Raw genomic sequence first — 12,348 nt, 5'->3', positions numbered from 1 at the left:
TCTAATGAGAATATCTAACATGTAGTTTATGAGACAAGACAAGCACCTTTCATTATATCATGCATTTATCGTCAGCTTACATATCCTGTGCTAATTTTAAGGTAAAGTGGATTCATGTCAATACATTTCCATATTCCTGCTTAACAGTTCATAAAGTAAATAATACAAGAATACTAGGTGGCCAAACAGAATGAACTATTTATACATGAACTATTTAGACATTGCATTCAGTTCAGTGAAAGCTGATAAATAACATTTCTTATGTGTATGTCATTAAAATATCACCTAGTTTGTACAGTGCTTTTTTAATACCTTAGTAATTATTATAAAGCTAAACTTTATTGTCCTATTTTATGGATTATTATAAGTGTAAAACAGCTTGCTTCCACATTAAAAAAACTTAGAAGATTTTTCTGACTAGTGAAAATAAAATGAACAAGAAAGCAGTTGGAATGTTTCATTATATGGATATTTTGGTCATACATTTTTACTAAACTGCAGCAGCAGCGATAGTTTCTCAAGCTGAGGATTTTGTGATCTACTTACTGATTTATGCACCAACAAGATACTAAGTGTATTACAAGCATACATATATATATTAGAGGTTGCTAATAGAAGAAACAAAGGAAATAAGATCTGAAGAAATTGTCATTTTTTTATACTTCTATCTCAGGCATATAAAAATTATGCATTTACTATTTCCAAGTTACTTCTCCCCTGTTGCTTACTGCTGGAATGTGGTGGTGAAACTTTAGAGATGTATTCTTCTTTTCAGTGCTCATGTCTTCTCAAATCACTTGGTCTTAACATTATTCTCCTCATGGAGCTTCCCACAAAGAACTTCCTTATGCTGTGCCTTATGTTATCCTCTGCTTCAAGGACAGAGAGCTATCTGAAACAAAGAAACTGGAATTTCTTTTTTTCTTCTTCTTTTTTTGTGAGACAGAATCTAGCTCTGTTGCCCAGGCTGGAATGCACTGGCATGATCTAAACTTACTGCAACCTCTACATCCCGGGTTCAAGCGATTCTCCTGTCTCACCTCCTGAGTAGCTGGGGTTACAGGCATGCACCACCATGCCCAGCTAATTTTTGTACTTTTAGTAGAGATGAGGTTTCTCCATGTTGGCCGGGCTAGTCTCGATCTCCTGACCTCAAACCTTACATGATCCACCCACCTCTGCCTCCCGAAGTGCTGGGGTTACAGGTTTGAGCCACCACACCCAGCCACAACTATTTAGTTCTTTACAACAAATTTTGTAAGAAAATAAGATTTGCTTTCTTCCCATAAAATTTGTGTTACTTATTTTCCATGTAGAATGGAAAGTGATAGAATATTCAGAGAGCATTTATACAACATGAGTTTCAAAAACCATTTAGATATATGACAGTTTAGTGAGCTAAACTGAGGCTGGAAATATTTAAAAATGTAAAAATTATAATAAAAATTGTGAATATACTAAATGTAGCATTTAAAGTAAGATAAGGAATTATTTAACCTATATTGCTAGAATAATTGGTTAATTATTTAGGAAAACTAAACTTAGATTTCTACCGTAGTTTCTATACAAAAATAAATTACAAGATAATTATTTAAATTTAAAAAATAAAACTATAACAAGTTGAAGAAATGGGGAAATAATGTATGTATATATTTAGGAAAAGTTTTCTAAGCAACAAAACATAAGGGACCGATTTACAATTTTAGGTCCATAAAGTTAAAGCATAAATAAAATGAAGTGCAAATACAAAACTGGAGGCAAAAATATTTATAGCAGGCCGGGCGCGGTGGCTCAGGCCTGTAATCCCAGCACTTTGGGAGGCCAAGACGGGCGGATCACGAGTTCAGGAGATAGAGACCATCCTGGCTAACACGGTGAAACCCCGTCTCTACTAAAAATACAAAAAATTAGACGGTCGTATTGGCGGGCGCCTGTAGTCCCAACTACTTGGGAGGCTGAGGCAGGAGAATGACGTGAACCCGGGAGGCGGAGCTCGCAGTGAGCGGAGATCGGGCCACTGCACTCCAGCCTGGGCGACGTAGCGAGACTCCGCCTCAAAAAAAAAAAAAAAAAAAACTATATATATATATATATATATTTATAGCATATGATGGACAAGGGGTTAATATCATTAATATATAAAAAAAGATCACAAGCCAATTAGAAAAAAAAGACTATCATATCCAGTTAAAAATTAAAAGGTAAATTATAAAACAGCCAATAAATATAAAGTGTTTAGCTGTACTGTTGATCGAAGATAAGAAGTAAACAAAAATACACCAGTTTGATTTTTTAAATAATATTCAGAGTTTTGAGAATACAGTAACATTCAGATGCTAATATGTTTATAGCTGTGTGCCTCTCTGGAAAACAATTTTTGAATAGGTATATGTATCCTTTTATCATTACTAAATTTACATATAGGATCAATAATAGTATTTACTCTTACAGGGCTTTAGGGAAGATTAAATGCGTATATAAGATTACTGTTATTATTTCAAATTTACAGTTAAAGAAACAGGCTCAGTGAGGTTATGTGACTTGTTCAGGGCCAATAAGTTCTGTAAGAAAGCATAAATTGGAACAATTTCTGTCTGCAAAGATTATGGCTGGTTTTTTTTTCCACTATTTTTTGGTCTGTATTTTTAAAATTTTTGGCACTGAGCTTCAAAAACAGTGTTTTTTATAACACGAGATGAACAGATACACTGAAATATTGCATCGTTTTTAACGGTTGTTACTCATTAAAGGACATATCATTTATCTACAGATTTTTTCTCTTGATGCATAAAAATAAGATGGATAACATTTAAACTTCAGTGTGTTTAGAGTATATATTCTTACCAAGTAGATATTCTTTTCAGTTAATTGAACTTTAATCATAACTGTATATGGGACATATATTTTATGTCCATATAATAACATAAAAACAAAATAATGTTTTTTGAAACATGAAAATTTTATGAAAATTCTAATGTTATACATCTACATCTTGTAATTATGTTTTTACTTGCAGATGGAGAACATCATTGCAACAGTAAGAGATTCCAACCTCAAGCTGACACTTGCTTTCGGAATAGGAATGCATCATGCTGGACTACATGAGAGGGACCGAAAAACAGTAGAGGAACTATTTGTAAACTGCAAAGTTCAGGTACTTTTTTTTCTCCAATGAACACGTATTTAAATGTAACTTAAAAGTTATATTTTACTTAGATATAAGATATTTTATTTTGCTTTTTAGGTTCTTATTGCTACAAGCACATTAGCCTGGGGTGTAAACTTTCCAGCTCATTTAGTAATTATTAAGGGAACAGAATACTATGATGGAAAAACAAGACGTTATGTGGATTTTCCCATTACAGGTAATTTTCTTAAATTCACAGAAGTACATGAAGCTCTATTTTACCCTTAGTAAATTTGAATTTGAATAATTAATAATTTGAATTTCCACAAATTAAACTTTTGAGAATTGGTCACATTTAAACAGATGATAAGCGATTATAGACTTTTTGTTTCCAGTTAAAATATTATACAAAATATTGCTGCTGTATTTACTTTTACTTACACAAAAGTAAGAAAAAAATAAGTGGCTTAAAGTAGTTATTATTAAGCCAACCAAAGTTGGTTTCTAATTTATAAATAGATGAAAGTACTTCTTAGGAGCTATTAGTGAACTTCCTTAGTAAATTATGACTAAGTATTGCTTTGCTTAATTTTAAATGTGTTTCACTAGAAATGATACCTCCATGGGATTTCCAGAACCAATGTTTATTGCTACAACTTATGCATGAAGACTCTGTTAAGATATTTTAAAACATGATAAAAGCATTTTCAGTGAGTTCAAAAAGGGAAATACACTCAATGTATATTTCCACTAAATGAATACATGTAAAAGCTGTATCATTTCTAAATCATTAGTTACCTCAGAGATTTATGTAGGCTAAAAGAAAGAAATTTTATACCGGGGTGCAGGGAGGACAAGGCCTAAGTGGGTTCATTATTCACGGGGAAAATTATCAAATGACTCTGCTGAAAAGATTTTTGTATATATATTTTATTTTTTACTTTTTCTTATTTAATTAAAATAATATCTATTAAACAACATTTTAAAGCATTCCACTAAAGGGAATTTTCATCTTTCTTACATTTATAAATGTTAAGAAAGACCCTTTCAAAGACTCAGTTTTTCATCATAGTTTCTTGGTGATTCAATTATCAATTTTCTGAGTTAATTATATTAATTTAGGGAACTCAATGTAGTAGTAGCCATCAACATAGCAAACATATTATCACAATATTCTATTTCTTTTGTTATTTGGTTGATTATAGAAGCATGCCATAATCAGTAAATATACCTTGTGCTATGTGTCACATTGTAGAATACCTCTTTGTTCTCTCTTTTAAAGATGTCCTCCAGATGATGGGGCGTGCTGGGAGGCCACAGTTTGATGACCAAGGCAAAGCTGTAATTCTAGTTCATGACATAAAGAAAGACTTTTATAAAAAATTTCTTTATGAACCTTTCCCAGTAGAATCAAGGTAAATCTTATTTAAATTAGTTTAAATGGATTTATTCCATCACAAGTTGGTGTTTTTCTGGTTATATTTTATTATATATAAAAATCAGTAAAGCAGGTAGCTTAAAAGAATTTAATATAATGTGAAACAATATAATTATCACTTTATGACAATATTCAATTATAATTTAAATGTTAAAAATAACTTTTTAAAATAAGCAGTATAGTACAGTGTTCAGTTGCATTGGCTATGAAGCCAGATGACCTGGGTGAAAATCTGAGCTCTACAATTTACTTGTTGATCTTGAGCAAGTTACTTAACACCTCATTGCCTTATTGCACCTATTGTACAATGGACATGGTAGCAAGACCAGCTATCTCATAGAGTATTAATAATTATCAAATGCATTGTGCTTCGAACAGTGTCTATCACATAATAAACATTTAATAAAGTATTAGTTTGGTGAGGGTTTTCATAGTACAGTTTTACAGTTAATAAATATCCAAAGTAAGGGAGCATGTAATTAATGATTTAGGCTGCTGGCTCATTTGAGAATCATCCTATACCTCTTTTGGGACCCAGTAACCACTACCCCTTTCTCAAAGTCTTCTCTTGTATTCTCAGCTGAAATAACCTTTCTTCCCTCAGATTTAGGTATTTTTCACTTATAAACACTTATCACTTTCTACCTTTTATCATAGTCCTTTTCTATATATTGGATCTCCTTTACCATATTCTAACTGCATTGAAGACAAAACACCTGATTTATCCTGTATATAATTATTGGTTCTTTTTATTTTTTATAAGTGCTAATAATGTTGATTTTAAAAACTTAAAAAGTCAGCCAGGCACAGTGGCTCTCACCTGTAATCCTAGCACTTTGGAAGGCTGAGGCAGAATTGCTTGAGGCCAGGAGTTTGAGACCAGCCTGGGTAACATAGATAGATCCTGTCTCTACAAAAAAGTAAAAATAAAAAAATTAGCCAGGCATAGTGGTTCATGTGGTCCTGAGGCGGCAGGAGGATTGCTTGAGCCCAGGAGTTTGAGGTACAGTGTGCCGTAACACCACTGCACTCTAATTTGAGCAACAGGGTGAAACTATCTGCAGAAAAACAAAAGAAAAAGAAAAAAAAATTAGTAGTCTAAGTACTGATCTCAAGAATTTAGAAAAAAAAAATAGCGAATTGAACTCAAAGAAAGAAAAAGATAAAGAGTAAACTGAAAATAAACATAACTAGAGAAAAATCAATAACACCAAAAGTTGGTTCTTTTAAAAGGATGAATAAAATTGATAAACTTTTTAGTCTAAATATCAGGAATGGAAAAATACCACAGACTGGAATAATAATAGGATATTAACAACCTAATGTAAATAATATTTAAATTTTGTATCAAATAGTAAAATTTCTTTTAAAAATTACTAAAACTGACACAAAAAGATAGAAAATCTAACTAGTCTCTCATCTATCAAAGCAATTGAATCTGAAATTTAAAATCTTTTAGAATGAAATCTTCTGACCCAGAAGCTTCAATGGTGAATTCTTCATAACATTTAAGGGTGAATTAGCATCAATCGTACGCAATCTCCTCCTAGTAGTGGAAAAGGGAAAAATACTTACCAGCTTGTTTTATGAGACCAGAACAACTTGGATACCAAAACCTGATAAAAAATTTACGAGAAGGGAATGTAACAGACGTCTCTCATTAATATAGATGTAGAAATCCTAAACAAACAATAGTTAATCAAATCACTGTATAAAAAGATAATATATTACTACCATATGCAGTTTATTCTATAAATGCAAAGATGATTATTTGAAAGATGAATGAATATAATTCACCACATGAACAAAAATGAGAAAAATTATATAATCATTTCATAGATATAAAAAAATTGATGAAATTCCATACCTATTTATAATAAAACTGTTAGCAAACAGGAGTTTGAAGGAATATTCTTAATCTGATAATATCTACAAAAAATCTGTATCAAGCATCATAATTTATAAGAAGATATTGAAAGCTTTCCCTTTGAGATAGGGAATGATACAGGGATTTTGCTCTCACTTCTTCCAGTAAGCATTGAGCTACAGGCCCAAACCACTGCAGTAAGGTAACAAAAAGAAATGGAAGTCCAAATATTCTTTTGAGAAGAAAGTGACTAGAAAAGCACAACAGGAGGGCTCTGGGACACTTTCAATGCTTGATGTTGATGTTGATTACACAACTGTGTTCACATTGTAATAATTAATTGTGTTGTACCTATATAATTTATGTAATTTTATCTGTGTATACTTCAATAAAAGTTAACTAAATTTTTTTTGTTTTGTACTTTGATATGACCGTTATTATTTTATGTATTATATAGTATTTCATAGTTTATTTATTCATTTCTCTATTAATGTGCACCTAGAGAATTTCCAGTTTTCTCCTCTTAAGTATAACGTTGCAGTGAAAGATCTTCTTTCCTGTTCTCACATGTAAATGTTTCTCTGGCAGATCATAATGAAAAAGTGAAATTGCTGGTTCATAGTGATTGTTCAGATAGATATTACGAATTTGATCTCAAAATTGACTGGACCAATTTGTAGTCTGCAGCTGGTGACCTGAGAGTAACATAGCAACTTTTTTTTCAATTCAACTTATAACTATTTTCTCATGTCCTTTGCAAAAACTATTTTTAATACCTGCATATTTTTCCATGAATTGTAGTTTTACTTAGCTTTTTCTTTTGTTAAACATTGCTTCCTTTTTTATATTTAACATAAGAAACTAAACTGAACATTTTGTTATACCAGTCTTTCAACACCTCTGATTATCTTTGTATACTCCACAACACCTGATACATAATGTCTTGTATGACTAGGGACTTTAATATTTACAAATTAATGAAGAGAGTATATTTGCTCACTCTTCTGTTCTAAATAGCATCTCTTTCATGTCAACTCTCCTTTAATCTGCCTCAGTACTTATTCCATACTTACTCCATGTCCTGTACCTGTGCTCTTCCTTCCTCTGCAAGATATCTCTTCTGTTGCCTGCTCTTACTCTACCTCTCGTGGCTGTCCTCATCTCCTGAAAGTCAGCAGTTTTCTTTTTGTCAGCTTGTATTATTTTACACCTAGCAATTTATTTTCCAAAAATGATTGGTAGTGATAAGTACCATTTATTGAGTACATGCCATGTGACAGGCACTAGTGATTGCTTTCAACAAATTATTACTACTGTTAATCTGGAAAAATATTATTATAAAGCACTTTTGTGACATTCTAACTAACGCACTTTTTATTCACATTTAAATGAAAATTATAACACTTCTTTAAAAGAAAAGGAGAACACATATATGTACTGGTGAATAATACGGGTTCACCTGAGTTCATGATACTAAGTGATTTATAGACTCATGGTTAAAGTACGTTGAAACCAAATTCCCACTAAATAATTTGGAATGAATTATTTACAAAGTATACAAAATTATATACTAAATATTTAAGTTATATAAAACAAATTTGTTTTTATCTTAGAACATAAAATCTGAATCTTGACTATGTGAGATAAATTTAAGTGTTTTTAGTTTAATGCTGTTGTATGTTTTCCATGTCTTGTTCACTATATAGTTTATTAGGAGTGCTCTCTGACCACTTAAATGCAGAGATTGCTGGTGGTACAATTACATCTAAGCAAGATGCATTGGATTATATCACCTGGACTTACTTTTTCCGACGCCTTATTATGAATCCCAGGTAAGTACAGGGCAGTTATACACCTTTCTGTTTTGCCCCGAAATAAGACATATTTGAAAGTAATAAACTGCAAATTAAGGTACATAGAAAAAAGGCAGAACTTTGGAGATTCTAGGTATATGAATTTGTGTAAAGAATCAGATGATATCTCTGGTATCACAGTATATTAAAATATCAATAATTGTATGCATTTGTTACTTATCCTATTTTAATTACCTTAAGCCATCCTGAGGAATTTGCTCTGTAATTGAGACATGAGATACCTGAAGTCGTTAAGAAATGTGCTAAACTACATGATAGTGACTGACTTAGATGCAGTTGGAATTTTTTTCCACCTACAACTTCACAAGCCTCACTCTTTTGATAAAGCCAGATCTTACGAAGTCAGGTTTTCTGACTCATAATCTACAACTGTGTGTGTGTGTGTGCGCGTGCGCACATGCGTGTGTGTGTAGATGGGAGTTGGCATGTAACTGTAGATATATTTATCATTTCTATTACATAAGAATCAAGGCATTTAGTGTGACAGAAAGAGCTTTGGGCTTGGAATCAACACACTGATTCTTATATCCTCACTATCCTTTACTAATGGTGTGAGTCTGAGTCACTTTGCCTCTCTGAGCTAAATGTTCTTCATCTGGAAAGTAACGAATAGCCTCCCTCCCTCACTGGGTCATATTGAGAATTAAATAAATGAATTAAAGCCATTCTAATTCTGTATTAATTATAAAGAATATAATGTTGATTTTGAGCTGTTGTTCTGGACTGTCAGTTGCTTTACTGATCTGTACCATCCTAAAGAGTCTAGTTTAGAGACTAAGAACCTAGTCATTTTAGTCAGTTTGTCTAATTAGCACACAGAGACATAATTCTCTGAGGCCAATTTAGTACTTTAGCCAATTCAGGAACTTTAGGCCAATTCAGTTCCTTGCTGAATCCACAGATACATTGCCCTTTGTATGTGTATCTCCTTTTTAAATTTTTTTAATTGTTGAACTTTCTATTTTAAATTGCAAAAAGAAAAAATAGTACAAAGCACTGTATACCCTTCACCCAGCTTCCCCATGTTAACATCTTACATGACCATGTATAGTTATCAAAATCAGGAAATTAACATTTATACAGTACTACAAGCTTTATTCAGATTTCACCAGTTGTTCCACTAATGTCCCTTTTCTGTCCAGGATCCAGTTTAGTACCCTGAGTTGCATTTAGTTGCCCTGTCTGGTTTACTCTAGTCTGTGATATTTCCTCAGTCTTCCTTTGTCTGTCATAACCTTGACATTTTTGAGGAGAACTGGTCAACTGTTTTGTAGAATGTCCTTCAATTTGGCTTTTGCTGGTTTCCTCATCACTAAATTCAAATTATGTTATTCAGCAGGAATATTACAGAAATGATATTGTGTTCTTCTCAGGACATAATATTAAAAGGTTCTTCTCTGCTGGTCCTATCTATATTTAAAATATCACCTTGTATGTGAAAGACTCTAAAATATGTGGCTATAATCTATTGTCTATCAAGTTACAATTTTATTTCTCCAGCCTTCTGAATGTTGCCACGTGGACTTCCCACCGTCATTTCACTTTAACATGTCCAAAACTGAATTAATCATATACCTCTCAAAATCTTTCTCTACTTTCTTCCTTTTCTTAATATTGTCACTGCATCTGTTTACCTTGACTTAAAACCCCAAATTTACTTTTTGATCTTCCCTCTCCTTTGCTTCCATAGTTCTCTAACTGCTTAACCTGCTTTTAGTCTGTCTTTCAATTTTGCCTACTTTGTAAACTGTCAGATAGTATTGATCAGAAATTAAATGTATTATATAGGGGGTGGGAACTAGATAAGGTTTAGTTAGCAGACACAGAATGCGGTAAATCTTTAAGGTAATGAGTAGGAAACTGTCCAGTGTTTACATTTTTTTCAACCATGAGAGTGAGATGAGCCAGGAGTACAGTTGGAGACACGGGTCAGAACAGGGGTCCCACACACAGGGAGCTGGGTAGGTATGACTCCATGTTGCTCTGGTTACAAACTGCCTTCTATTTTATAATATTATGGTGAGAAAATCCACATGAAACTGTAATAAACAGTAGTAATGAAAGACAGAACAGGAAGTTTGGGGAGACTTATCGCAGTAGACAAAAGATGACATCTTAAGAGGCTTATAAATTATAGAAATTATAGTGAGCCTCTGATCCAGAGTATTCTTGGGTATTAGCAATTTAGGATGTCTCCTGCTCACACGTGGTGGTAGTCAGTGTAGTCCATGTAAATACATCAGTATTCTTTAGTTCACCCCTCTTTAGCTGTAGGAAATTTGGGGACTGCAAGTCAAAAGGGTAAATTGTCTTCATGCATTGACTAAGAACTTTTAGTAGTTGTGGCAGCTGCTTTCCCTCCCATCTTGCTACCCCAGAAAGAGGGTTGAGTATCTCCCGCCTACCACCAAAGGGGCTAGTGTAGCTATTAACCCACACCATCTACATAAGAGGTTCCTCTCACTTTTGCGCTTTTGCTGTCACTCTTCTTCTTGCCTGCAGTACCCTCCTTAGCTCTTATAGCTAAGTCTTAAAACAGTCTTAAAAGTCCAGTCAATGTTGATAAATGTAGCTTCAACTGATTTTCAGAAGTAACAGTTTATCCACATTTTTTTTTTTTTTTTGAGACGGAGTCTCGCTCTGTCGCCGAGGCTGGAGTGCAGTGGTGCTATCTCGGCTCACTGCAAGCTGCGCCTCCCAGGTTCACACCATTCTCCTGCCTCAGCCTCCCAAATAGCTGGGACTACAGGCGCCTGCCACCACGCCTGGCTAATTTTTTTCACTGTGTTAGCCAAGATGGTCTCCATCTCCTGACCTCGTGATCCGCCCATCTCGGCCTCCCAAAGTGCTGGGACTGCAGGCATAAGCCACCACACCCGGCCCAGTTTATCCACTCTTTACCATTCATATTTTATGTGCTAGTTCCTTCAGTAGCCACCAATACATATGTTGAGATACCTGGCTGGGCTGTCATTATTATTCTGAAGTAGAACCCTATGCCCAAGCTGTTGCCATGTAAGTTCATAAATCTAGAATAGATACAGCAATAATTTGTTTTTCAGAAAAAGCTATGATTAGCAACTCTTAGTTTCTGTTGGAAGGTAGTAGCAACATAAATAATGGCTTCTATCCTCAAAAATCATTAAAATTTACTTAAAATTATAAAGTATAAGCATTTAAAAATTAATTTTTTTATTTCTTAATTCTGTAAACATTTATTGAGTACCTACTATGTTCCAGACACCACTCTAGCCACTTTGAAGATGTATTAGTAAACTAAACAAAAACTTTTGCTATCCTGGCACTCATGTTCTTTTAGCAGAGACGGTAGATTTTAATATTATTAAAAGGTAATAGATGTTTAGAAGGAAAACAGGATAAGGAAGATTGGGAGAGCCAGAAGGTGGCCTGGGGGAGATGGGAGATTACAATACTGTATTCAAAAGAAAGTCAGGATGGGCCTCATTAAGGGTGCTGATATTTCAGCCAAAAGTTGACATAGGTAAGAAAGTTGACCACTTTCTAGGAAATAACATTTCAGGCCAAGGGAACAAGAGAGATTCTAAGGCTGGCGTGCCTGGTATATTCAAGGAACAACAAAGAAAAGATGTGGCTGAAGTAGAGTAAGTGAAAGGAAAATAGCAGGAGATGAGGTTGGAGATGTGGAGGGCCAGTGGTGATATAGGGCATGGATGGTCTTAGAAACTATGGTGAGGATTTTGACTTTCGTTCTGGATGAAACAGGAACCATTGCAGAGTTTTGAGCAGGGGACAGACAGGATCTATTTATGCCGTAAGTCAGGTCAACTATAATAATAAATATTGTAAATGATTTAAACTTCCCTGTTGTAACAGAGAAATTCTCAGATTCATTTAAACGTGATTGATATAGAAAAGCTGAAAATTAAGACTTGAAAGAAGATGTAAAGGAGAATGATAAAGAGAAAACAGCAGCTGCAGAATTAAAATCATACAAAACCAAATTCGAGGCAAAAAAATACAAAGGACAAAGAAGAATGTATCATATTGGTAACAAACACAA

General features: G+C 33.6%; 1 protein-coding gene across 2 annotated transcripts in view; it reads left to right on the top strand.

The window, feature by feature from the left end:
* ASCC3 (activating signal cointegrator 1 complex subunit 3) overlaps window positions 1–12,348 on the top strand; it is a 390,213-nt gene that overhangs the window by 284,982 nt on the left and 92,883 nt on the right. For both annotated transcript variants that reach the window (XM_032155721.2, XM_032155702.2), the window contains exons 31-34: window positions 3,017–3,154; window positions 3,245–3,365; window positions 4,410–4,542; window positions 8,139–8,264. In XM_032155721.2, the coding sequence (XP_032011612.1) occupies window positions 3,017–3,154; window positions 3,245–3,365; window positions 4,410–4,542; window positions 8,139–8,264 (518 nt within the window). The remainder of the gene's footprint in view (window positions 1–3,016; window positions 3,155–3,244; window positions 3,366–4,409; window positions 4,543–8,138; window positions 8,265–12,348) is intronic.

Source organism: Hylobates moloch, unplaced genomic scaffold, assembly GCF_009828535.3.
Source record: "Hylobates moloch isolate HMO894 unplaced genomic scaffold, HMol_V3 SCAFFOLD_2, whole genome shotgun sequence".
NCBI classification, from domain to species: domain Eukaryota; kingdom Metazoa; phylum Chordata; class Mammalia; order Primates; family Hylobatidae; genus Hylobates; species Hylobates moloch.
Note: the sequence above shows the minus strand (reverse complement) of the source record. Positions and strands in the feature narration are given on the sequence as shown.